Genomic DNA, 27,703 nt, shown 5'->3' with positions numbered 1-27,703 from the left:
ACGCCCGGAGCACTGTAATAACGCGCGGGGCAATGTAATAACGCCCGGAGCAATGTAATAACGCGCGGGGTAATGTAATAACGCGCGGGGCAATGTGATAACGCGCGGGGCAATGTAATAACGCGCGGGGCAATGTAATAACGCGCGGGGCTATGTAATAACGCGCGGGGCTATGTAATAACGCGCGGGGCTATGTAATAACGCGCGGGGCTATGTAATAACGCGCGGGGCTATGTAATAACACGCGGGGCTATGGAATAACGCGAGGGGCAACGTAATAACACGCGATGCAATAACGTGCAAATCAATGTAATAATTCACGCGCGATGTAATAACGCGCGGGGCAATGTAATAACGCACGGGGCGTTGTAATAACGCACGGGGCGATGCAATAACGTGTGGAGCATTGTAATAATGTGCGGAGCGATGTAATAATGTGCGGAGCGATGTAATAATGTGCGGAGCGATGGAATAATGTGCGGAGCGATGTAATAATGTGCGGAGCGATGTAATAATGTGCGGAGCGATGTAATATCGTGCGGAGCGATGTAATAATGTGCGGAGCGATGTAATAATGTGCGGAGCGATGTAATAATGTGTGGGTCGATGCATTGTTGGCCGCTCTGGGTTCACTTAACTGATACTGCCCGGCTAAGAGGGACAGGCACAGAGAGGATGGGGTCACCCAACCCCTATAAATCGCTGGTCCCTCGGGCACTGAATGTTGGGGATATATTTGGTATATTTCAAGATTATGTTTACTGGGTTTTATGTTCAGAAGTCACCGCCATCTCTCCCATTATAAAGCCATAAAGCCCCTTTCCTGACGTCCCCCAAATGGAATTTTATCTATTTATGTATATTATCCATCTATATATAGCTCAGACTATCCATCATATATCTACAGTATATCTATTTTCCGTTGATCATTCTATGTGTCTGTTTTTTCCACTGGCACCTACATACGCACATGCACACACACGCACAAATGCATGCACACGCACACGCACACGCACATGCACACATACACAAATGCATGCACATGCGCACACACACAAATACATGCACACGCACAAATGCATGCACACGCACACACACGCACACGCACAGCTCACGCCCTGCAGAGGGGCTGCCGGCATTGTAACAGTGTCTCCGGGGTCAACCTCCTCTCCCCCAACTCTCTCCTGTCACAGTTTGGGGGTCCCCCCTGCAGGGCCTTTCACAGTTTGGGGGTCCCCACTGCAGAGCCTGTCACAATTTGGGGGTCCCCACTGCAGAGCCTGTCACAATTTGGGGGTCCCCCCTGCAGAGCCTGTCACAATTTGGGGGTCCCCCCTGCAGAGCCTGTCACCGTTTGGGGGTCCCCCCTGCAGAGCCTGGCTGCAACGTTACTGGTCGTACGGTTTAGCAGTCAGAGCTGTCATCCTGCAGCCACCAGAAGAGAGGCGCGGGGGTCATGGAGGTGAGGAGAGAGCTGAATAGGGCCTGCTGAGGAGAGATGTGAAAGAGATAGGAGGGAGAGAGATGTGAGGGTGAGAGGGTAAGGGGGGGGGGGTGAGAGAAGGGGTAAGGTGGGGTAAGGAGGATGAAAGAGGGGTTGAGGTGAGAAGGGGTAAGGGGTCGTGAGAAGTGGTAGGGAGATGGGAGAAGGGGTAACGAGGTAAGAGAAGGGGTAAGAGGGGGTGAGAGAACGGGTAAGAGGGGGTGGGAGAGGGGTGAAGACTTGTTTGCCTTGCTCTGGATCAATAAGTAAGTATAGATATAGGATAAAGTATCTGTTGTCTAAATTTAGCATAGGTTGTACTTGATGGATGCATATCTTTTTTCAACCTCATCTACTATATAACTATGTAAGGTGTGTGGAGTGAGGGGGTGGGAGAGGGGTGAAGGAGTGGGGGTGTTGAGGGAAAGGGCGATAGGAGAGAAGAATGAGGGGGTACAGTATGATGGGCGTCTTTTCACATCTAGTTTTTAAACTGTATTTTATTTCTAAAAAATGAGTCCAATTCCTATTTGATCACGGTTTCTAATCCGCACTTAGTGACAGCAGAAGACCTCAAAGAAGATCTTAGAAGCTCAGATGAAGACCGGTTCATGAATAAAACTCTTTGCCGTCTGCCTGGAAAACATCTTCTGCTGGAAGTGCAAATAAAGAGGAGTTGCCGTGTGGACACTATACTGCAGGCTCGGGGCCTATTAAGACACAAATGTAAACTAAACGCAGCAGGTTTGTAAAACAAAGTAAGGTTGGAAGCCCTCCTTATAAGGCCTCCCCCCGCGGCGCTACCTTTCAGGATCGGTCATAGTTTGGGGGAGCTGCACCTTTAACACTTTTGCTGCCATTGGCACCAAAGTAGGAGCCACCTCTCACCTTCCCCGTGTTGCTTCTGATCGGCTGTGATGCGGGGGCCACGGTCGCCTCACTGCCCCTTCGGCTGCTCGGGTTGGAGGGCCCAGGCTCCCGGGGGGTCGGCCTGTAAGCTGGTTGTGGGATGTTATTAGATGCTTCCAGGAGGTCCCCAGTACTGTGTGCGCTGCGAAGAGACCTGAGGGCGACAGGGACCGTGTAATCTAGTGATCGTCGAGTGCTGTCTGTGCACGGGTCAGCTTGTGAGGTCCTTATAAAGATATGTAGAGGTGTTCAAAATCAAAACATTATATTGTATTTAATTAACTGGAGACAGAACAGAAAGACTGACATTTTGGTCAATTGTGACCCTTCATCAGTGTGCGGCATATATAGAGGGGATCTCTATCCACTCTATACAGTAAATAATCTCCTAGAATGATCATCTAGCACTGTCTGAGGTCACAAGAATAATAATGTTCATCATATAGTGCTGTCAAAATAGTATCATAGATTGATCATCTGGTACTGTCTGCAGTTCATCATGGACTGATCATCTAGCACTGTCTGAGGTTAATAGTGATGAATAGATCATCTAGTTCTAGGGTGTACATAATGTTCAGCTAGGAACAGGAGGAGCAGTCCCTCCAATACTAGGAACAGGAGGAGCAGTCCCTCCAATACTAGGAACAGGAGGAGCAGTCCCTCCAATACTAGGAACAGGAGGAGCAGTCCCTCCAATACTAGGAACAGTCCCTCCAATACTAGGAACAGGAGGAGCAGTCCCTCCAATAAATCAGCGAGTTCTGGCTTGCCTTGTATCCTGTTCTCTGTCCAAGGATTTCACATAAGCCTCTGGGAACCAGCCAGTCCTGTGAGAGGAACAGCAGGGGACAAAATCAGGGTCGATCTGCCCTATAACATCCCACCACACACCCGTCCTCCTGCACCATCCCACCACACACCCCCATCCCACCCCTCCTCCTACTCCATCCAACCACACCACTTGCCCCATCCCACCTCCTGCCCCATCCCCTCCTTTCTCCTGCTCCACAACTCCTTCTGCCCCACCCCTCCTCCTGCCCCATCCCACCACACCCCTCCTCCTGCCCCATCCCACCACACCCCTCCTTCTGCCCCATCCCACCACACCCCTCCTCTTGCCCCATCCCACCACACCCCTCCTCTTGCCCCATCCCACCACACCCCTCCTCCTGCCCCATCCAGCCACACCACTCCTCCTGCCCCATCCCACCACACCCCTCCTCCTGCCCCATTCCACCACACCAAACCCCTCTGTCACTGGAGACCAGGACTTTTAACACTTTTATACCGGGATCATTCACTAGGCAAAACACAGTAGTGGAATAAAATGTAGTTTATTCGGGTAAACCCACGTACACACAATGAATACACAAAATACAGATGAAAAATACACTTACCGGGTGTGACGGGAGGGGGTAACCACGCAATCTAATAAAGGTTAAGCCCTCTGGTTACCCCTGAACTGTGGGGTCCCTGGTAGCTACATAAGCCAGGGACCAGGGATAATACATGTAGAAAATAAAGTGACCCCTGTTTTCATGTTCCCTTGGCCCTAGAACTGTGAGATTTCTTGTGTGTCAGTTTTAGGGGGGATATTTGGGTAGGAATACAATTATTTTGTTTGCAGGAGTTCGGGGGCCGAAGTTACCGGTAGTGCTTTAATTCTCCCCGCGAGCAGGCATGATTTGCCGGTACGCGAGGTGAATTACACTGGGGCATCCCAGTGTCCCCTAGATTCCTGGATTACAAGCCCAAATGTCCCAAATCCATTTCCCTTTAAAGTATAAGGTTCCCCAATGTGTATACTTTATTAAAGTGTACTTTATAATGTTTTAGACATTTGCTATAAGACATACATAGTTACATAGTAGATGAGGTTGAAAAAAGACGTACGTCCATCAAGTTTAACCTATGCTAAATTTAGACAACAGATACTTTATCCTATATCTATACTTATTGATCCAGAGGAAGGCAAACAAAAAAAACCCAGAGTCATATCATCCAATGATATCTCATAAGGGGAAAAATTAATTCCTTCCTGACTCCAAGAATTGACAATCGGATTAATCCCTGGATCAACATCCTTCCCATGTATACTTATTTGGTATATCCCTGTATACCTTTCCTATCTAAAAAGATGTCCAATCTTTTTTTTAACAAATCTATTGTATTTGCCATCACAGTCTCCATGGGTAATGAATTCCACAGTTTAACTGCCCTCACTGTAAAGAACCCTTTCCTTTATTGCTGGTGAAATCTCCTTTCCTCCAACCTTAAGGGATGGCCCCGAGTCCTTTGTACTGCCCGAAAGTCAGCCAGGGCATCAGCACAGACGCCGGCATGTCTGTATAGAGTCCGTAGTTCAAAGGGGAGAGGATGTCCAGAGGTGAGAAGACCGTTTGGTGGGTGAGGAAGAGCGAATTGCCAAGTCTGGAGAACAAAGGGCACCCTCTGGGGACACCTTTTGTATATGCCAGGCTTGGTGGACCCTGCCCACCGGGTGGCAATGAGTTAGCTGGGGGAGATACAGCTCGTAGGTGCTTCTCCCATTGACTAAATCATATTTCCCGCTCACCCGGCTTTTCGAGCCGGCTTGGCATGCCTCCCCCTCTGACGTCAGCCAAAGGACGAACCTCTATTCCTATTGGCTGGCGGGGAGGAATTCCCATGCACTGATTGGTCGCTCCTTTTACCTCCATGCGAAAGATAGCTCAGCGGAGTGTATGTAAGGAGACGGCCGAGTCAGAGAACAAGACCATCCGGTGACTTGAGTCGATGAAGCTAGGGCTTCAAAGTTGCTCTGTTCTAAATAGCAGAGCAACCGGCATAGCTTTGAAGCTAGAAAAGCCTGCCTCGCAGAGACTAAGTCCCGTCTTTTGCGGCCAAGTTCTACAAATCGAAGTAGCGGTCGCTGTCAGGATTTCTTGCCAAAAACAAATCCAGGACAATCGGGACCAGGTCCCGGTCAGGATTTTCTACTGAATCTCGGTCCAGGATGTCCGGAACAAGGTTCCGATCAGGGTAAGCCCTTGCAAGCGGGCGCCCTGCACCTAGGAAAGGCTCGATCTCATACCCCAGATCCCAGTAAGTGTGTTTATTTCTGTATTTTGTTGTATTTCCGAGGTTCTATCCAAATAAACCCCATTTTATTTCACTGCCTTGTTTTGCCTGTTGAATGATCCCAAAAATAATAATGTGTTAAAAGACATGGTCTACCATGACACTGGGGCTCTTGGGGTGAAAACTAGGCTAAAATAGGTGCAGGGCACCTGCTTCTGAAGGCTTACCATGACCGGGATATCCACCCGGGCTTCCTGGTCCTCTTTTCGGCTAGAAGCTCTAGCCGCGACCGCTACATTCTAAAACGAGAACTTGGACCTTGCGTCTGACTTAGACACAGCTAGTATAGGTGATTTGGTAAATGGTAAATTAGATTGTAAGCTCCTCGGAGCAGGGACTCCTTCCTTAATGTTACTTTTACAGTATGTCTGAAGCACTTATTCCCATGATCTGTTATTTATATTTGTTATTTATATGTCATGTATTACTACTGTGAAGCGCTATGTACATTTTATGGCGCTATACAAATAAAGACATACATACATACATACATGGTGCTTCACAAATGTGTGCTCTTATTTATGAATACAATATATTCCGAGTGTTGTCCCAATGTCCATAATGACTGTATGATAACAAGAATCACCCTAGGGAAATCTGGGGACCTAGTGGTGCCCACCTGGCTACCACAAAGATTGGTCCCTTGGTAAGGTATTACCTACCCATAGGGTTGACAAATGAAATAGCAAGCACTGAAGAGGTAAATACAGAGGGGCTGATGCCCTTTACCTGACAGTGATATCCAGACAGGACAAACTCTCCCAGTGTGTAATCCTCAATAGTAGAAGTCAGGATATGTAGAAGGAAAATAGATGGGGCAACACCAGATGCAATAAATTGTGTTTGGAAGTGTAGGAAACGCACCAACGCGTTTCATCCCAAATAACTTTTTCAAGGTGAAAGTCCTATTGGATGAAACGCGTTGGTGCTTTTCTACACTTCCACTGCTAAGCTGATTGTGCAATAAACACAATTTATTGAATCTGGAGTTGCCCCATCTATTTTTGCTCTACTGATGCGGAGACTGTGCTCCTTTCCTTCTACATTAGCCACAGCTAGGCAGGCTTTCTTAGCTCCAAAAATGAAGACGGTTGCTATGTTATTCGTAACAGAGCCACTTTGAAAATCCCGCCTTTGCATCAACGGCCCAAGTCAAAGGATCACCTGGGTCTCTGACTGGGGCTTCTCCTAACATACCTTCCGCTGTTCTATGTTCAATATGAAAGTAGGAGGAGCGACCAATGAAAGCGTGAGAATTCCTCCCCGCCAGCCAATAGGAATAGGGGCTCGTCCTTTGGCTGACGTCGGAGGAGGGGGTGTGCCATGCCGGCTCGGGATGCCCCATGGGCGGGACAAATGAATTGACCAATCCCCCACTCAACCCATTGCCACCTACTGGGCAGGCTCCACTGAGTCTGGCAAACCAGAGGGTCCACCCCGCAGGGGGTCTCTGTTCTCCGAACCCAGTACTCCGCCATTCCCCGGCCACTTAGCACCCCAACATCTCTCAACATCTCGTCTCCTCTTTGAACTACGATGTCTACCCAGACTTTCCGGCACCTATATGGATGCTCGGGCTGACTGAATAGACATTTATAGTAAATGCACCAAACATTAAAAACATATTTTAATACATGGTATAACTTAGGGAGACCCATATCTTTGTGGGACATAGGACTGGGATATCTGGGCTCGAAAACCAGGAGTCTGGGGGACACTGGGCAGCCCCGGTATAATTCAACCCGCATACCAGCAAATCATGCCTGCACGCCGGGGAGAATTAGGGGACTAACAAAACAACTGCATTTCGACCCAAATATCCCACCTAAAACATACAAACAGAAAGTTTCATTAGTTTGGGGTAAAGGGAACATGAAAAGTGGAAAAGCAGGGACACTAACTTTTGCATGTTATGTTACCTGGCCCCTGGCTTATGGTGCTGTGTAGCTGCCACAGACCCCACGGTTTCGGGGGTAACCAGATGGGCTTAACCTTTATTGTATAGCATGGTTACCCCCTACTGTCATAACCTCTTCCCCAATCCTACCCTTTATCCTGCCACACCCCTGCCCCACCCCTCTTCCTGCCCCATCCAACCCCTCTTCCTGCCCCACCCCTCCACTCCCCCTTCCCCATACCATACTGTCCCTCCTCCTGTCCCGTCCCATCCCACCCCTGCCACATCCTTCCCTTCCTCCTGCCCCATCCCACCTAATGCTCATCCAAGCACTCCCCCCCTGCACCATCCCACCCAATCCTCCTTCCCCATCCCACCCCTTGGCTCGTCCTGCCCCACCCCTCTGCTTCTACTGCTCCGCTCCTCCTCCCGCCCCATCCCATGCCACCCCATCCCTCCTCCTTCTTCCCCATCCCACCCCTCCTCCTGTCCCCACACACCCCCCACTTTTCCTGCCCCATCCATCCTCCTCCTCCTGCCCCACCCCTCCCTTCCTCCTGCCCTACCTCACCACTCCTCCTCTCCCATCCCACCCCTCCTCCTATCCTCACTCATCCCACACTCACTTGGATTGCCCCTCCAGTCTCCCATACAGCCACCCGTTCCGGGCCTCCTGCACCAGCACTGCGATCACGTCGCCTTTGGCAAACTGCAGCAGGGTGAGGTTGGCACCTGGGTTGTGGTCCACAAGAGCCTGGACCCTCGTGGAGTCCACGCTGGCCGACGCCGCCGCCACCGCAGCAACTGCCACCTCTCCGAAGGAATTGGAACGGCTGCGGAACTGGGAGCTGCCCAGGGACCCTGTGAGGAACAAGCCACGGCTTCAGTAGTGGAGGCCTCTGCATACCAATGCCACTAGCCACACTAAGGTAACAATGATTCTACGTGGCAACCATACATAGTTACATAGTTACATAGTAGATGAGGTTGAAAAAAGACATACGTTCATCAAGTACAACCTATGCTAAATTTAGACAACAGATACTTTATCCTATATCTATACTTACTTATTGATCCAGAGGAAGGCAAACAAAAAACCCCAGAGTCATATCATCCAATGATATCTCATGAGGGGAAAAATTAATTCCTTCCCGTCTCCAAGAATTGGCAATCGGATTAATCCCTGGATCAACATCCTTCCCATGTACACTTATTTGGTATATCCCTGTATACCTTTCCCATCTAAAAAGATAGCATAAAAAGGGGGAAACAAGCGCAAAAACTGTGAACTAGAAGGATACGTTGTAGTCCAACTATATAGATTTCCTTGATGGCTGCCGCACCGGACCGCAAATGGGTTCGTTCAGAGCCACTTGTGTTGTTTGGGGAGTGAAGTTCCGATTGCGCACGAACTCATCGAATTGGGAAATATATGTGAAAAAGAAAAAAGAAGAAAAAACACAATAGTGTAATATTGTATGCAACCGTCAAGGTAAGAAGTAATACACTCACATTAGGCAAGGTTAGATGAGGATTTCGGTTGTTAAGTGAACCACACTGATGAGCATCTGCCACTCTATCTGTTATTACTATTATAATGTATTATTCCCTTTATTAACTTATATATATTTTCACTTATTTTTTAAGTTAGTATTAGATAGATCATATGAGCAAAGTTGTTCTCTTTACTTATACACTACCTCACCTTCATAATATGGATGCGGGGAGAAGATAGGCATCTGTATACTATTTCTATTATATTTACTTGATGACGTCATATGTGCGACGTCGCGCAACACCTTGAAACGCATTTGCGAAAAAGCATTTGCGAAAACGCATTGCGCAACCAATAGGAAGCCCTAAACCCACATTCATCTCCAGCAGTAACTGCTGGGAGTACACAGGCATTTGTATGGTAGCCTGTATAGGTCTTTTATGATGACGTCATACGCGCGACGTCGCGTACCTCCTGAAACGCACTCAGTGAATGAAACGCAGTGCGCAACCAATAGGATCCTAGAGAAAACGGAGAAAAGGCGCGAAATACAAACTATTTAAGGAAAAGGACAGCAGGACTTGTTTACATCCCCTTGAAGAAGTCTTTGTCAAGACGAAAGGCGTTGGGACTTTATTCTACCCCTATACGATTAGCAGTAGATTCTTGGGAGCTGTCTGGAGCACTGTCACCCTCTCTGTCCTTAACCCCTGGTGTGTGGCCATCACTGGGGTTTATTGGGAGTTATGATTACAGTTGTTCCTTGTACAGTATAGCTTCTGTGGCCTTCTGGTTCTTGTGTTTTTATATATTTTTTATTATAGAGATTTATCCTGTTTTCTGCGTCCTTTTCCTGTGTTCCTGGAAGTTTCCAGCGATTCCAGTATAATCTGTCTAAGTTGGTTACTTTAACAACCATAAGTCTTTTTAATTCTATTCTAATGTGAGTGTCCAGTTGGCTTGAGCAATTAACCAATTCTGTATACAGTATTACACTATTTTGTGTTATCTCTTTATTGAGAATATCCTGCTGCTGAGGAGCTTACATTGACGCTGCAAGTCTTGCGATTGGAGGAGAGTATCCTGCTGATGAGGAACCTGCAATAACGCGAGTCCTACTAGGAGAGGTGGTCTACATTACCAGATATATCCTATCGACAGAGATTCCTGCTCATCAGTGTGGTTCACTTAACAACCGAAATGCTCATCTAACCTTGCCTAATGTGAGTGTATTACTTCTTACCTTGACGGTTGCATACAATATTACACTATTGTGTTTTTTCTTCTTTTTTCTTTTTTATATATATTTCCCAATTTGATGAGTTCGTGTGCAATCGGAACTTCACTCCCCATCTAAAAAGATATCCAACCTTTTTTTGAACAAATCTATTGTATCTGCCATCACAGTCTCCATGGGTAATGAATTCCACATTTTAACTGCCTTACTGTAAAGAACCCTTTCCTTTGTTTCTGGTGAAATCTCCTTTCCTCCAACCTTAAGGGATGGCCCCGAGTCCTTTGTACTGCCCGTGGGATGAATAGTTCTTTTGAAAGCTCCTTGTACTGTCCCCGAATATATTTGTATACAGTTATCATATCCCCTCTTAGACGACTCTTTTCTAATGTAAATAAATCTAATTTAGTACTAAGGACCATCCCTTAAGGTTGGAGGAAAGGAGATTTCACCAGCAACAAAGGAAAGGGTTCTTTACAGTAAGGGCAGTTAAAATGTTGAATTAATTACCCATGGAGGCTGTGATGGCAGATACAATAGATTTGTTCAAATAAAGGTTGCACATCTTTTTAGAAAGGAAAGGTATACAGGGATATACCAAATAAGTATACATGGGAAGGATGTTGACCCAGGGAGTAATCTGATCACCAATTCTTGGAGTCAGGAAGGAATTTATTTTCCCCTTATGAGATATCATTGGAATACATTTAACAATGTTAGTTCTATAACTGTCTAGTCTTTATTGTATTTTTCTCATTAGATGATATGTGACACTGGGGGTTTGTGTTTGCCTTCCTCTGGATCACTATACTATAAGTACGGATATAGGATAAAGTATCTGTTGTCTAAATTTAGCATAGGTTGAACTTGATGGACCTACGTCTTTTTTCAATCTCATCTACTATGTAACTGTCACTATGTAACTATGTAACTATAGTATGTAACTATGTACTGTCACTATGTAACTACAGTATGTAACTATGTACTGTCACTATGTAACTATGTAACTACAGTATGTAACTATGTACTGTCACTATGTAACTATGTAACTACAGTATGTAACTATGTACTGTCACTATGTAACTATGGATCTGTGGGGTGAGAGGTGCTAGTGTTGTGAATGTAGAGGAGTTGCGGGAAGTAATTGTTTGTATTATAATGATATTTTGTATAAAGCACTGTACACAGAATTGTACAATGAGCTCTGAACATGCGAGTGTCAGGCAGCGGAGAGAAACAACTGGGACAAAGCCAAAAAAATCCCATTAACACAAGATCACAAATGCCTGCATAAGTACACTGAATGAAGCACACGCGCAAACACACACGTACACAGACACGTACACAAAGTGACACACGCACAGCAGGCGGACACTCTGTGCTCACCAATGGAGGGGGTTCTCTGGAGGCCTCTCTTGGTGGTATCGGGCTTCGCTGAAGCTCTGACCTCACTCGGTTCGCGCTCTGCAGGGCTCGCTCCGCGGCTCGCAGATGGCAAGATGTCACTTAGAGGTCTCTGGAGCTGCAGGAGATACAGGCGTCTACACGGAGGTGTGTGGGTGCGTGTGCAGGTAACACTGAGCGGTGTGTGTGTGTGCAGGTAACACACTGAGCGGTGTGTGTGTGTGCAGGTAACACACTGAGCGGTGTGTGTGGGTGTGTGTGCAGGTAACACAGAGCGGTGTGTGTGTGAGCAGGTAACACACTGAGCGGTGTGTGTGTTTGTGTATGTGCAGCTAACTCACTGAGCGGTGTGTGTGTGCAGACAACACACTGAGCGGTGTGTGAGTGTATGTGCATATGTGCAGACAACACACTGAGCGGTTTGTGAGCGTGTGTGTGTGCAGGTAACACACTGAGCGGTGTGTGAGTGTGTGTGTGCAGGTAACACACTGAGCGGTGTGAGTGTGCGCATATGTGCAGGTAACACACTGAACGGTTTGTGAGTGTGTGTGTGCAGATAACACACTGAGCGGTGTGTGTGTGCAGGTAACACACTGAGCGGTGTGTGAGTGTGTAGGTAACACACTGAGCGGTGTGTGAGTGTGCGCATATGTGCAGGTAATACACTGAACGGTTTGTGAGTGTGTGTGTGCATATGTGCAGGTAATACACTGAACGGTTTGTGAGTGTGTGTGTGCATATGTGCAGGTAACACACTGAGCGGTGAGTGTGTGTGTGTGCATATGTGCAGGTAACACAATGAGCGGTGTGAGTGTGCGCATATGTGCAGGTAATACACTGAACGGTTTGTGAGTGTGTGTGCATATGTGCAGGTAATACACTGAACGGTTTGTGAGTGTGTGTGTGTGTGCATATGTGCAGGTAATACACTGAACGGTTTGTGAGTGTGTGTGCATATGTGCAGGTAATACACTGAACGGTTTGTGAGTGTGTGTGCATATGTGCAGGTAATACACTGAACGGTTTGTGAGTGTGTGTGTGCATATGTGCAGGTAATACACTGAACGGTTTGTGAGTGTGTGTGCATATGTGCAGGTAATACACTGAACGGTTTGTGAGTGTGTGTGTGCATATGTGCAGGTAATACACTGAACGGTTTGTGAGTGTGTGTGTGCATATGTGCAGGTAATACACTGAACGGTTTGTGAGTGTGTGTGTGCATATGTGCAGGTAATACACTGAACGGTTTGTGAGTGTGTGTGAGTGTGTGTGTGCATATGTGCAGGTAACACACGTGTTTGTTACCATGATTACCGCGTCCCTGGGATTACCAGCCAGCCTGCTGGGCATCTGGCCCTGAGCAGGTGGCACGGAGCCCGTCTGTGTCCTGCTGGCATCAACCTGCTCCTTCCACGAGGGCACTCGGGCCTGCAGCACCCCCTGTGCCTGGAGATAGAGACATGGGTCAAAGGTCACAAAACAGAAAGCCCTCAGCAGTAAAACACCTTCTCTACCATCTTATCCGCTTTTCTTTTTTTTAGGCCGAAACCTTCAAGTGTCAAAATAAATCTCACAGAATACACAACTCCGGCTGGTTGTGTGAAGTGCAGGTTCCGAGCTCACAACTCACTGAGGGCAGCGGGGAGCAGACATGGGTGACTGCAGGACAATGACGGCCATTTTTAGTCATTGTTTTTATATCCATATTTCTCCAAAACAGGGAACCATTGGAGGCATGTGACCAGCATAAAGAACTGAAACCTGCCTGGGCTACATGAGGCCGCCATTTTAAATGGGAATCCCAAATGTAAGCACCCTTAAAAGATTCTTAAACGAGGCTACCCAGGAAGTAGATACCGTAATGTGCTAATATCACTGAGTGATTGATGTGTGGGTGGGGGGTCACTAACCCGGCTGTGATATTGCAGGAAGGTGCTGCCCAGTAGCCAGTGTCTCTCGGCCAGGAAGCGGTACCTACGCTTCTCCTCCTGCTCCGCTGCTCGCTGGCTATCCCTAGCGAAGGACAGCATGTCCGAGCGCAGCAAGGTCATATTCTCCTGTCCAAGGGAGCGGGAGAGATGGGGAGAGAGGGAGAGAAACAGTGAGAGGGGAGAGAGGGAGTGGAGGGGAAGGTAGAAGGAGGGGAGGAGGGGGGGGAGGGGGAAGGGAGGGAGATGGAGATGGAGAAGGGAGGGAGATGGAGAATGGAGGGGGGAGGGAGGGAGAGGGGGGAGGGAGAAGGGGAGAGGGGGAGCGGGGGAGGGAGACGAGGGGGGAGGAAAGGGGGAGGAAGGAAAGATGGAGAGAGAGGGGAGAGGAGGAGAAAGTGAGAGAGGAGGGAAAAACCCAGTGTTATCAGAGAGAACACTGTACGGTCAAAGACCTTACATAACCACAGCACCCACCTAATTACCCCCCCATCTCCCATCTCTCACCTTCATCTCCCTCAGGTTGCGGTCTCTCTTCTTTTCCATCCTCCGGGCCTCCTCCATGCATTCATCCAGAGAGGATGCACGGTGACGGAACTCCATCTCATAGCGAGTCTGGCTGTCCTGTGGGGGGGGGGGGGGCAATGAGAGGGTCACAAGGGGGAGGGTGTCCACTGGGAAAGAGGGAACAGGAGAGTGGGGAGACAGAGGAAGAGGGACGTGGGGGAGTGTGAGGAGGTCACAGTGAGAGTGGGGCAAAGGGGAGTGGGGAAGACAGGGAGAAGGGGAAACTGGAGAGGGAGGGGGACAGGAGAGAGACAGAGAGGCGTATGTATAAATACGTATATAACTATACATAAGATGCTCACATGTATAAAGTGCATGTCCAGCTTGGTATTCTTATCCATGTGCTGCAGGATTTCCACGTGTAACGTCTGGAACTGGAAAGGACACAGAGACGGTCACGGACATGTCATTGCTTCCCAGGAGGCGGCCATCTTGGCTTAATGACGTTACTCTGCAGTGCATTGACATTCATCACTGATCCAGCCGGCTCCTGCTTCAACTGAAACAGCGCAAACATGTCCTGTCTGTATTCCTCCACTCTGTGCTTTATATGCGAGGAGGTCGCGGCATGGGCCGCTCCAGGGAAGGGGTTTAGCCGTGAATCTCAGTGCACTGCAGCCTCATCAGCGACATTACCAACTGATGGCTGTCTCTCGTGACACGCTTTTGCACGAAGAAACTGTCAGGAGATCGCTTCATCTTCCACTGAGCCACAATGGGTAGGGGGAGAGGAGCGGACTTTTTCTAGGGAGTAATAACACATTTCTCATCAATGTTTGGTGGGTGGCAGCCCATGGGCCAAAGGTCACAGGTCACTCACCACCACATCCAGTCCAGCGCTTGCATGTTTGCAGGTGTCGGCCATCTGGACGAGCAGCTGACCTTAAGAGTGCAAAGGGACACGATTAACCTTTTGTGTGAGGTCACGTTGAGCACGACCTCGCATTGTTCAGTTGTATGCTACGTGTTTTTATGAGCTAAGACGGATTTGCCCCTTCAAATATGCTATACATGTATAATGTAACATCTCCAAAAGAAATAATTAGCAGCACAAGATCTATTCAAAATACCGGTAAGGTCACATATCAGGGGTAGCCAACTCCAGTCTTCAAGGGCCACCAACAGGTCAGGTTTTCAGGATATCCCTGCTTCAGCATAGGTGGCTCAACCAGTGGCCCTTGAGGACTGGAGTTGGCCACCCCTGCAATAATCTATTATGCTGAGGTGCGCCTAGTTTTCCACTTTTTTATGCATATATTATAATAACAAAGGACAGTCACTTCGAGCCAGGGACTGTCGGTGTGAACAAGGGGCAGAGAAGGATGATAGGACATACCTTATCTGTCATCCTCCACCAAACCCTCCCCGTATCTCACATACCTTATCTGTCATCCCCCACCAAACCCTCCCCGTATCTCACATACCTCACCTGTCATCCCCCACCAAACCCTCCCCGTATCTCACATACCTCACCTGTCATCCCCCACCAAACCCTCCCCGTATCTCACATACCTCATCTGTCATCCCCCACCAAACCCTCCCCGTATCTCACATACCTCATCTGTCATCCCCCACCAAACCCTCCCCGTATCTCACACACCTCACCTGTCATCCCCCAACAAACCCTCCCCGTATCTCACATACCTCACCTGTTATCCCCCACCAAACCCTCCCCGTATCTCACATACCTCACCTGTCATCCCCCACCAAACCCTCCCTGTATCTCACACACCTCATCTGTCATCCCCCACCAAACCCTCCCTGTATCTCACACACCTCACCTGTCATCCCCCACCAAACCCTCCCCGTATCTCACATACCTCACCTGTCATCCCCCACCAAACCCTCCCCGTATCTCACATATCTCATCTGTCATCCCCCACCAAACCCTCCCTGTATCTCACACACCTCAACTGTCATCCCCCACCAAACCCCCCCGTATCTCACATACCTCACCTGTTATCCCCCACCAAACCCTCCCTGCATCTCACACACCTCACCTGTCATCCCCCACCAAACCCTCCCCGTATCTCACATACCTCACCTGTCATCCCCCAGTAAACCCTCCCCACATCTCACACACCTCACCTGTCATCCCCCACCAAACCCTCCCCGTATTTCACCTGTCATCCCCCACCAAACCCTCCCCTTATCTCACCTGTCATCCCCCACCAAACCCTCCCCGTATCTCGCACACCTCACCTGTCACCCCCCACCAAACCCTCCCCACATCTCACACACCTCACCTATCATTCTCTCAAGGGAGCCAGGAACACAGGGGGTATGGGGCTAGCCAGGAAAACGGTTGCTGGATTTCAAACCCATAGGCACGATTTCCATTGGCAAGTGTAGAATTTTCCTCTCCTATCATTGAATGCACAACCACAATCCGTGCTCTAATTGGCTGCCAACCCCCTCAATGTATTAGATAGGCAGCAAGCCCTATATAAGGGAGAGCAGTGTAGGAGATAACTCTTTTTTTGTTGGAGATTTGAAGAGACAATGAGCTGCTGGCGGCCTTCTCAAAGGTACTTCTGGGAGAAAGAGCTATTAACACAGAGAAGCACAGGGCACCCTGCACTAACCTCAGATCCCCCGCTACACACACGGCACCCTGCACTAATCTCAGATTCCCCGTTGCCCACACAGCACCCTGCACTAATCTCAGATCCCCCGCTGGCCACATAGCACCCTGCACTAATCCCAGATCCCCCGCTGCCCACACAGCACCCTGCACTAATCTCAGATTCCCCACGGCACACACAGCACCCTGCACTAATCCCAGATCCCTCGCTGCCCACACAGCACCCTGCACTAATCTCAGATCTCCCGCTGCCCACACAGCACCCTGCATTAATCCCAGATCCCCCTCTACACACACAGCACCCTGCACTAATCCCAGATCCCTCGCTGCCCACACAGCACCATGCATTAATCCCAGATCCCCCGCTACACACACAGCACCCTGCACTAATCCCAGATTCCCTGCTTCCCACACAGCACCGTGCATTAATCCCAGATCCCCCGCTGCACACACAGCACCCTGCACTAATCTCAGATCCCCTGCTGCCCACACAGCACCCTGCACTAATCCCAGATCCCCCGCTACACACACAGCACCCTGCATTAATCCCAGATCCTCCTCTTCACACACAGCACTCTGCACTAATCTCAGATCCCCCTCTTCACACACAGCACCCTGCACTAACCGTGGCTCTGTCCCTGCACTTACCAAGTCCGTGGCATGTGTCACTCTGCAGCGCCTGTTCTCCAATCTTCTTAATAGCGTTAAAATAAACGTTTGCAGTTTCAGACAGCGCTGGGGACAGAGGGAGGGCGTAAATTCTCTCGCACTGCATCCACTGCATCATTATCTGCTGTGGGAGTGCAGCGCGTTCCTGCCCACTTTTAAAATGGCTGCCATTGAATGAAGGTTGATGCATTGTTAAGCCCTCTGTACCCGCTTACCACCATATTCAATTGTGGCCACGTAATTGAGAGAGATAATGAATTATTAATAATGATTAGGAATAATGAATAACAAGCATGTTAACTGCCAGAGTGTCAGGCTGAGAGAGATATAGTGCGAGATAGAGAGTGCGAGAGAGAGAAAGTGTGCGAGAAAGAGAGTGTGCGAGAGAGAGAAAGTGTGCGAGAGAGAGAAAAATTGTAAGAGAGAGAGAAATTGTAAGAGAGAGAGCAAGAGTGAGTAAGTGTGTGAGAGAGATTGTAAGAGAGAGAGAAAAAGTTTAATAGAGAGAGAAAAGGTGTAAGAGAGAGAGAAAGTGTGAGAGAGAGAGAGAGAGAGAGAGAGAGAAAGAAAAAGTGTAAAGAGAGAGAAAGTGTAAGAGAGAGAGAAAGTGTAAGAGAGAGACAGAGAGAGAAAGTGTAAGAGAGAGCGAAAGTGTGCAAGAGAGAGCGAAAGTGTAAGAGAGCGAAAGTGTAAGAGAGAGAGAAAGTGTAAGAGAGAGAGAAAGTGTAAGAGAGAGAGAAAGTGTAAGAGAGAGAGAGTGTAAGAGAGAGAAAGAGAGAGAAAGTGTAAGAGAGAGAGAGAGAGGAGAAAGTGTAAGAGAGAGAGGAGAAAGTGTAAGAGAGAGAGAGAAAGTGTAAGGATAAGAGAGAGAAAATGATAGAGAGAAATAAAGTGAGATATTGATGGGGTTATATATAGCGTGTGTGAGAGAGTTAGATAAAGTGAGAGCGAATGTGTGAGAAAGAGATTGAGTAAGGGAGAAAGTGAGTATGTGTGAGAAATAGTGTGAGAAACAGAGTGTGATGGAGAGAGGGAGAGAGAAAGTGCGAGAGAGAGAGAAAGTGCGAAAGAGAGAGAGAAAAAGTGTAAAGAGAGAGAAAGTGTAAGAGAGAGAGAAAGTGTAAGAGAGAGACAGAGAGAGAGTGTAAGAGAGAGCAAAAGTGTGCAAGAGAAAGCGAAAGTGTGCAAGAGAGAGAGAAAGTGTGCAAGAGAGAACGTGTAAGAGAGAGAAAGTGTAAGAGAGAGAGAGAAAGTGTAAGAGAGAGAAAAAGTGTAAAGAGAGAGAAAATGTAAGAGAGAGAAAGTGTACGAGAGAGACAGAGAGAGAAAGTGTAAGAGAGAGCAAAAGTGTGCAAGAGAGAGAGAAAGTGTGTGAGAAAGAGAAAGTGTGAGAGAGAAAGTGTAAGAGAGAGAGAAAGTGTAAGAGAGAAAGAAAGTGTGCAAGAGAGCGAAAGTGTGCAAGAGAGAGAAAGTGTAAGAGAAAGTGTAAGAGAGAGAAAGAGAGAGAAAGTGTAAGAGAGAGAGAGAGGAGAAAGTGTAAGAGAGAGAGAGAAAGAGAGAGAGAGAGAGAGAGAAAGTGATAGAGAGAAATAAAGTGAGATATTGATGGGGTTATATACAGCGTGTGTGAGAGAGTTAGATAAAGTGAGAGTGAATGTGTGAGAAAGAGATTGAGTAAGGGAGAAAGTGAGTATGTGTGAGAGAAACAGAGAGTGTGATGGAGAGAGGGAGAGAGAAAGTGCGAGAGAGAGAGAAAGAAAGTGCATGAAAAAGTGTGAGAGTGTAAGTGTGCTTGAGTGCGTGAGAGCGTGTGAGTGTTAGATAAAGTGAGAGCGAATGTGTGAGAGAGAGAGAGAGAGAGAGAGAAAGTGTGAGAGAGAGAATAAGTGTAAGAGAGAGAGAATAAGTGTAAGAGAGAGAGAATAAGTGTAAGAGAGAGAGAATAAGTGAAAGAGAGAGAGAAAGTGTGCGAGAGAGAGAGAAAGTGTAAGAGTGAGAGAATAAGTGTAAGAGAGAGAGAAAGTGTGCGAGAGATAAACTGTGAGAGAGAGAGAATGTGTAAGAGAGAGAGAGAGAGAGAGAGAAAGTGTGAGAGAAATAAAGTTAGATATTGGTGGGGTTATATACAGAGTGTGTGTGAGAGAGTTAGATAAAGTGAGAGCGAATGTGTGAATAAGAGATCGAGAAAGTGTGTGAGAGAGTAAGTGTCTGAGAGAGTGTGAGAATGTGTGTGTGTGTGTGAAAGAGGGAGAAAGTGAGTATGTGTGAGAAATAGTGTGAGGAACAGAGAGTGTGATGGAGAGAGGGAGAGAGAAAGTGCCGTAGAGAGAGCAAGAGAGAGAGAGAAAGTGCATGAAAGAGTGCGAGAGAGAAAGTGTGCTAGAGTGAGATAGAGAGTGTAGTTATTATATATAGAGAGAAAGTTAGATAGTGATGGGGTTATACAGTAAGAGTGTGTGAGTGTTAGATAAAGTGAGAGTGAGCGTTTGAGAGAGCTAGTATGGGAGAAAGTGTGTGAGAGGCAAAAGTGAGTGTGTGAGAATGTGTGTATGTGAGAGAGTGAGAATGCGAGAGAAAGAGTATGAGAGAAAGTGCGAGAAACAGTGTGTGAGTGTGAAAGAGAGAGTGCGAAAGAGAATGCTAAAGAGAGAGTGTGTGAGAGAAAGTGAGATAGTGATGGGTTATATACAGAGTTTGTGAGTGTTAGATAAAGTGAGAGTGAGTGCATGAGAGAGGGAAAAAGTGAGTAAGTGTGCGAGAATGTGTGTGAGAGGGAGAAAGTAAGTGTGTGTGAGCATGTGAGAGAAACAGTGTGTGAGAGACAGTGTGAGAGAGAGAGAAAATGCGAGTGTGAGAGAAAGTGTGTTAGTGCAAGAGAGCGAAAGTGTGCGACAGAAAGTGTGTGCGAGAGCGAAAGAAAGTGCAAGAGAGCGATTCTGCGAGATAGTGAGATAGTGATGGGGTTATATACAGGGTGTGAGAGTTTTAGATAAAGTGTGATGAGTGCGTGAGAGGGAGAAAGTGAGTGTGTATGTGAGAGAAACCGTGCGAGAGAGTGTGTGAGAGAGAGCAAATAAGGGAGAAAGTGTGAGAGAAAGTGTGTGAGTGAGAGTGAGTCAGATGGAGTGTGAGTGGGAAGGAGGGAGTAGGGACTGTGAGGGATAGTGAGAGTGATAATGAGAGTGAGTCGGAGGGTGTGTGAGGGAGAGAATGTGTAGGAGGGAAGGAGAGTTTGAGGCGCAGAGAGAGAGTGTGAGGGAGAGAGTGAGACAGGGAGAGAGTGAGTCGGAGGGAGGGTGAGAGTGAGTCGGAGGGAGTGTGAGTCGGAGGGAGTGTGAGTTGTAGAGAGTGTGAGGGAGAGAGTAAGAGTGAGTCGGGAATGTGAGGGAGAGAGTGAGAGTTTGAGGCACAGAGAGTGTGAGAGAGAGAGAGAGAGAGAGTCGAAGGGAGTGTGAGAGAGAGAGAGAACAGAAGAATGGGGGAGGGGTTGAATTCTTTGCTTTTAGTTTATTGAGTTTATATTCATTCAGTAGTTAATCAGCACCGACAATATAAATACTATGAAGTACTATCGCAGCAATGTACAACCACACGATGCGGCCCATACATTAAACCCAGATTACACATAGATACTCAGAGTATACATTACAGCCGCTAACATTCAATGATATACTTTCCTAGTGTGATAATGATCTGTGCAATACAGCGATGCTAGGTAAGGATGGCCGAGCACAGCTCCCCCCCCCCCCAGCCCTCACAGCACCCAGCTCACACCCCCCACCGGACCTCACGCGCCCCCCCCACCCCTCCGGCGCTCACCCCCACCCCGGCCCTCATTCATATGAAGGGTTTGGGTTAGGAGTGAATCTGGGCCTTAATGTTCAAATTCGATATCCTTCTCTCGCATGTTACTTTTGTAAAGCGATATATATATCACACACATATACATACACACACACACACATATATACATACACACACACATACATATATACATACACACACACATATATACATACACACACACATATATGCATACACACACACACATATACATACACACACACACATATACATACACACACACACATATATATACATACACACACACATACATATATACATACACACACACACATACATATATACATACACACACACATATATACATACACACACACATATATACATACACACACACATATATACATACACACACACATATATACATACACACACACACATATACATACACACACACACACACACACACACACATATACATACACACACACACATATACATACACACACACATATATACATATACACACACACATATATACATACACACACACATATACATACACACACACACACATATACATACACACACACATATATACATACACACACACACATATATACATACACACACATATATATACATACACACACATATATACATACACACACACACATATATACATACACACACACATATATACATACACACACACATATATACATACACACACACATATATACATACACACACACATATATACATACACACACACATATATACATACACACACACATACATATATTTAGTGTGCTGTATATATGTTAATGCAATATTTACGTTAATGCAATGTATGTATACATACTGTATAGTCCGTTCGCTGTATATGTGCTTAGTGCACTGTATATATGGATAGCGGACTGTATATAGAGTTGGTGCTACACAAATGCAAAATATAGACCATGCAAAGCAAGACCCAAATCTCAAAGTGACAATGTGACGCACTGTCCACGCCCGAGGTGACGTAAGGTGACTCACCGTTTAACGCTCGGAGATAATTGTTACCCAGATAAACCAAGTTTTCCAGAGCTGGGTTAAACTGACTCAAAATCTTCTGCAAGACAAAAATAAATAGAAATATATATATTTTTTATTATTATTATTTCTACTCTCATGCATATAAGGCTCTCCAAGCTGCTCTGGCTGGTAAGTTGGGACAAAGCATTTAAATAAGTAAACCCCCTTACCCTAAACCCACACATTCCCAGGAAGCTTTTAACATATAGGTTAAGAGGGGATTTGCACTGTAACACTTCCTCTATAGGTGGATATAGCGATGAATGGGCGTGGGGACTCACCTTATAGGTGCCGATGGTGGCGTTATAAACGGAATCCATTTCCCGAGACATGTTTTGCCTCCCAGAGCCGGGAATACGGAGGGGATTTCTGCAAGCGGAGTTTGGACATCGATCAGTGAGCGGAGAGATTAATCATTTACCAGGCAGAATGATACCTGATCTGGCAGGTAACAGGATAGCCGAGGCTGATAGCAGCAGAGAGCACGTACCCGCCTCCCGATGGTCTAGGAACGGCACAGACTTCCAGTCTGGGGGTGACACAGAGATGTCAATCTGACTCTCCCACTGCAGGGTGAGACAGACATCCAGTCTGACCCTCCCACTGAGGGGTGACCCTGAGACAGAAGGGAGTTGAGTGCTATCCAGTCTGTCTCTCCAACAGCAGTGTGACATAGAGACAGCTGGGACCTATGGCAGGGTTACACATACAGATGGTACCTATGGCAGGGCGACATACAGATGGTACCTATGGCAGGGTGACACACAGTTGGGACCTATGGCAGGGTGACACATACAGATGGTACCTATGGCAGGGTGACACATACAGTTGGGACCTATGGCAGGGCGACACATACAGTTGGGACCTGTGGCAGGGTGACACATACAGATGGTAACTATGGCAGGGTGACACATACAGATGGTACTATGGCAGGGTGACACATACAGATGGGACCTATGGCAGGGCGACACATACAGATCGGACCTATAACAGGGTGACACATACAGATGGGACCTATGGCAGGGCGACACAGTTGGGACCTATGGCAGGGTGACACATACAGTTGGGACCTATGGCAGGGTGACACATACAGATGGTACTATGGCAGGGTGACACATACAGATGGGACCCATGGCAGGGCGACACATACAGATGGGACCTATGGCAGGGTGAAACATACAGATGGTACTATGGCAGGGTGACACATACAGATGGGACCTATGGCAGGGCGACACATACAGATCGAACCTATGGCAGGGCGACACATACAGATCGGACCTATGGCAGGGTGACACATACAGATCGGACCTATGGCAGGGCGACACATACAGTTGGGACCTGTGGCAGGGTGACACATACAGATCGGACCTATGGCAGGGTGACACATACAGATGGGACCTATGGCAGGGTGACACATACAGATGGGACCTGTGGCAGGGTGACACATACAGATGGGACCTATGGCAGGGCGACACATACAGTTGGGACCTGTGGCAGGGTGACACATACAGATCGGACCTATGGCAGGGCGACACATACAGATCGGACCTATGGCAGGGTGACACATACAGATGGGACCTATGGCAGGGCGACACATACAGATCGGACCTATGGCAGGGCGACACATACAGTTGGGACCTGTGGCAGGGTGACACATACAGATGGTACTATGGCAGGGTGACACATACAGATCGGACCTATGGCAGGGTGACACATACAGATCGGACCTATGGCAGGGTGAAAAAGAGATGCTCTTTGAAGACTTTATACCTCCATGCATCTCAACACTGATCTCTCATTTCCTGCATCTCTACTGTGATCTCCACATGCCCTCGGTCTCCCTGACTGCACTTTTAATCCGGTCTCTCTGAGCCTCCCACCATACCACTTAGATTGTAAGCTCTTCAGGGCAGGGCCTCCTTTGCCTTATGTTGTCATTTACCGGTGGCGCTTATCCCCACGGTTTGTTCTTTATTGATGTTTGTATTGTAATGCGCTGCGTATATTGTTGGCGCTATATAAATAAAATGATACATACCTCCCCCTGCAGGGTGACAGTGGCAGACAGGACTAATTGCCCCTGCAGGCAAGCCATTTTCAGTGTGATTTCATAGTAAAATGCAGTAGATTTCTTAGTGCCATTGCCTGCACTGGGTTGAAGATTTTGACCCAGGACAATTGGCCAGTATGATCAGCACGTCTGTCCCTCCTAAATGTAGGCGACCCCACAAATACTGATCACCCATCATTTCAGTCCCTCCTGCAGCAGTGACAAGGACAGAAAGTAACATATAGCCCGTTGCTTCTGTCCCTCAGCCGCCCTTGCCTATTGTATCTGTCCTGCCTACTGAAGGGTGACACAGTGACAGTACACCTCTAGTCCATCTCCTATAGGGTGACACCAGGAGAAGGGATATGTTGTCCATAGAATCTTCCCAATCCACCACAGGGTGACAGAAGGGATCTGTTGCCAATAAAGCCTGTCCCTCATTCCACAGAGTGAGAGAAAACGAGAATGAAGGTGAGTGTGGAGGGAGAGAGTGTGAGGGAAAGTGTATGAGTGAGAGTGAGTCAGATGGAGTGTGAGTGGGAAGGAGGGAGTAGGGACTGTGAGTAGGGAGTAGGGACTCACAGTAGGGTGACGCTGACAATCAAAGCAGCCAAGGGAAATGGCCTCCAAGGTGATGGAGACAGGCTAGTCACCCATTTGTTGCTCTCACACAGTGACACATTTAAGTCGGCCCCTTTCCGAACAGGAAGACACAGCGGCAGAGGACTTCATACCCATCCAGTCTGTCCCTCCCACCCCACAGTGACAGAAAGGACACTAGAGATAAATATTTCATTTAATTTGTATCATATAGACTTTAGTGGAGTTCATGTACTATACACACATTTTGAATGATATCAATAACCACTTCGCTGCCACAGGAAGGGTTTAAAAGTTACCAACTTCATGGGACATAAGTCTGATTCGTTACAGTGGCGATACCCACGTTTAATATATTAATCTGTAGAGGCATTTAACACATGGTTCTCTTTATATGTATGCCGGGCCGGCCGGCCACGCATCATGAGGCATTGAAGGAAGTTAAGTCTAGCCTAAGTGCTTTGCCCTGCTCCTCCAGCGAGAGGCCTGGAAGTTCAAGTTAATGGGCCGTTGGATCTCTCCAGTTTCTTGTGAGGTTCTGGTCAAATCTGATGGTGGAGGATAAGGCTCAAGGCCAAAGCATGGTTTTTGTTACAGGCTTTGCAGGTCTCCTGATGCCTGGGGAAGGTCATATGTGGGGGGGGAGAGGGGGATGAAGAGAGCACAAGGGTATTGGCCTGGGTCTGAAGGACCCCTTGCGGCTGGAAATGTCTGGGAGATAGTCAGGGTGTTTTTGACAGTCTGTGCAGGACACCCCCGAAACTGGATGTATTGGGGACTCACGCGGATCATGGCTGGTCATATAGTTCCACACGAATGGCTCCAGCAGGATCTGCACCAGCCTGTGTAGGATGGTCATATGGGGTCTCACAGGGTCAGGGTCCCAGCAGGGTCTTTGCCAGCCTCTGCAGGACGTCCCGCTGCTGGTAGATGTAGATCTGAGTGTCCCACAGCATGTTCACCAGCACCGCGTCACTAACCTCGTCCAGCATGACATCCACCTGGAGCTGCGGGCTGAGTCTGTGAGCAGGGGACATGGGGTGTGTTATACACAGGGAGTCAAACGGAGGGGTTATACACAGGGAGAGGCATGGGACCTCTTAGGAAATGCTTAATCACTGGATGGAGCAGCACACAGAGATGCATGTAACATGCCGATATAGTCCTCACCTGAAGTAAGGGACGTCTATCATGTCACACCACGCACGGGCCCTGTCCACTGTGCGGCCGTCTGCCTCTGTACACTGAGGAGACAGGAGGACATGCGGTCACACACACAGGCTGAAGGGGTCACAGCAGCAGCTACATGCAGGCTGAAGGGGTCTGTAACAGGGACTTATCCATGTTTAAATAAAGCAGACTCAGAGCTCTGAGAATCCAGTAGAGAGATAGTTAATTGCAGCCACTCAATTAACTAGTCTCCACCTGGACTAATGAGAGCTCTGTAAAAATCTTCATGTTAGACACAGGAGAGAGATTCATTAGCTCACATAAGGAGGGTGACAGACCAGAGATTTCCTTAGCACACAACTGGGCTGACCTGAGGAAAAGATGATGTCTTGATGCACACTGAAGGACTGTATGCTGACAGCAAGACAAGGGGATAGATCTCTATACCTAGACATGGAGAGTGCCATAGTACACAAGGATGCTGACCCAGGAGAACAGAGAGACCATCCCCCACAGCAACAGATTAGAGACTTTCTTGTTGGACTGGTGTGTGTGGGTGTGTGTATTTGCATACCTCTGCACACATCTCTTACATATGGTGTCAGAAGTTGGGATGAGAGGTGGCCCTTGAATTTAAAAGGGGCCCCGGAGACTCCAGGGATTTTTTTGTGCTTTTGCCTGTATACAGTTCCTGCAAACAGCCTGAGAAACAAAGCAAAGAATCACGTGCAGAAGTGACCACATTTAAAGGGCTACACATCCAGGCATGAAAGCTACACTGCACTGGATAAAGCCACAACGCCACAGTTTAACTGGGAGGACTGCGACAGACGGTGACCTACACAAGGGACTGATGCTGTGACCAGTCTACCACACCACTTGTGTGGGGGGGAGAAAAAAAAGCTGTGTGTTTGTTACCCAAACACCAACAGACGCTTCATATATTTCATACTATACACAAGGTCACCTATTTAATTGTATCACAATTATCACGTTATTTATACATTGTTGTTGCGCACTTTTCTTTTGTTCACCTTTTTCACTATTCTATTGCTCTTGGTGCTGCACAATTTCATTTCTACCTGTCACCCCTCCTCCAATATGGTGTGGAGTCTAGTAAATTGTAGACAGAAACGTGATGCTAATTTTGACCTATTATTCTCTGATAATCATGTAGTGGTCCCTGAGAGTGAGGATACGAGGGGTTCAGTTGAGAAGCATTTTAAAGTTTTAGAACAATTACTCTTGACCGAAAATAAATTGCATCTTGAAAAAAGAACAATTCAAAAATATGTAGAATGTGATAGGGCCCCTAGGGGCCTACGTATTAAAAAATTACCTACTTTCGGTAAAGATGATGTACATTTCATGAAGGAGTGGAACAGAATTTTGGATGACTGTTCCATGGCCCTCATGAAACTTATTATTTATGAAAGAACCAAGTCATTAAAAATTATTGACAAAGAGGTAACAGATGTTGTTAAATTACTTGAGCCACTTGTAATAGAACATGACTGCTCAGAATTAGAGCATGACCTCCGCATGAAGCTCGAGCATGCGGAGGGGGAAATTTTGAAGAAGAAGCACGAGAAATTTTATAGGGATAAGTCTGATTATGACAATAACAGACAGAGAAATTGGGCAAAAGATGCTGAGAGGGGTAGACCCTCCAAAACTCAATCTCAAAATAGGGAAGGCAGGGATTCTTCCTA

The 27,703-nt window shown here is 47.5% G+C and overlaps 2 protein-coding genes across 12 annotated transcripts in view; both read right to left on the bottom strand.

Annotated features, from left to right (window-relative positions):
• Window positions 1-25,730, bottom strand: part of BAIAP2L2 (BAR/IMD domain containing adaptor protein 2 like 2) — a 52,563-nt gene extending 26,833 nt beyond the window's left edge. The window contains exons 1-15 of one of the 6 annotated variants that reach the window (XM_075573693.1): window positions 25,605-25,687; window positions 22,662-24,431; window positions 22,453-22,540; window positions 22,133-22,208; window positions 17,270-17,356; window positions 14,858-14,919; window positions 14,340-14,411; window positions 13,978-14,094; window positions 13,453-13,599; window positions 12,848-12,988; window positions 11,525-11,660; window positions 8,036-8,270; window positions 3,163-3,219; window positions 2,372-2,546; window positions 1,402-1,488 (exon numbers count right to left, since the gene is read on the bottom strand). In XM_075573693.1, coding sequence (XP_075429808.1) covers window positions 1,405-1,488; window positions 2,372-2,546; window positions 3,163-3,219; window positions 8,036-8,270; window positions 11,525-11,660; window positions 12,848-12,988; window positions 13,453-13,599; window positions 13,978-14,094; window positions 14,340-14,411; window positions 14,858-14,919; window positions 17,270-17,356; window positions 22,133-22,208; window positions 22,453-22,503 — 1,440 coding nt within the window. In that variant the 5' untranslated portion in view covers window positions 22,504-22,540; window positions 22,662-24,431; window positions 25,605-25,687 and the 3' untranslated portion in view covers window positions 1,402-1,404. Of the gene's footprint in view, window positions 1-1,401; window positions 1,489-2,371; window positions 2,547-3,162; window positions 3,220-8,035; window positions 8,271-11,524; window positions 11,661-12,847; window positions 12,989-13,452; window positions 13,600-13,977; window positions 14,095-14,339; window positions 14,412-14,857; window positions 14,920-17,269; window positions 17,357-22,132; window positions 22,209-22,452; window positions 22,541-22,661; window positions 24,432-25,604 lie in introns of all 6 variants that reach the window. The other 5 variants (XM_075573694.1, XM_075573688.1, XM_075573692.1 and 2 more) reach the window with 5 other exon arrangements.
• The window catches only part of PLA2G6 (phospholipase A2 group VI), a 95,031-nt gene continuing 92,327 nt past the window's right edge, over window positions 25,000-27,703 (bottom strand). For all 6 annotated transcript variants that reach the window (XM_075573683.1, XM_075573686.1, XM_075573684.1 and 3 more), the window contains 2 exons: window positions 25,992-26,065; window positions 25,000-25,841 (listed from right to left, as the gene is read on the bottom strand). In XM_075573683.1, the coding sequence (XP_075429798.1) occupies window positions 25,697-25,841; window positions 25,992-26,065 (219 nt within the window). In that variant the 3' untranslated portion in view covers window positions 25,000-25,696. The remainder of the gene's footprint in view (window positions 25,842-25,991; window positions 26,066-27,703) is intronic.

This window comes from Ascaphus truei, chromosome 17, assembly GCF_040206685.1.
Source record: "Ascaphus truei isolate aAscTru1 chromosome 17, aAscTru1.hap1, whole genome shotgun sequence".
In the NCBI taxonomy this organism is placed as follows: domain Eukaryota; kingdom Metazoa; phylum Chordata; class Amphibia; order Anura; family Ascaphidae; genus Ascaphus; species Ascaphus truei.
This window is presented reverse-complemented; position numbering and strand designations above follow the sequence as displayed.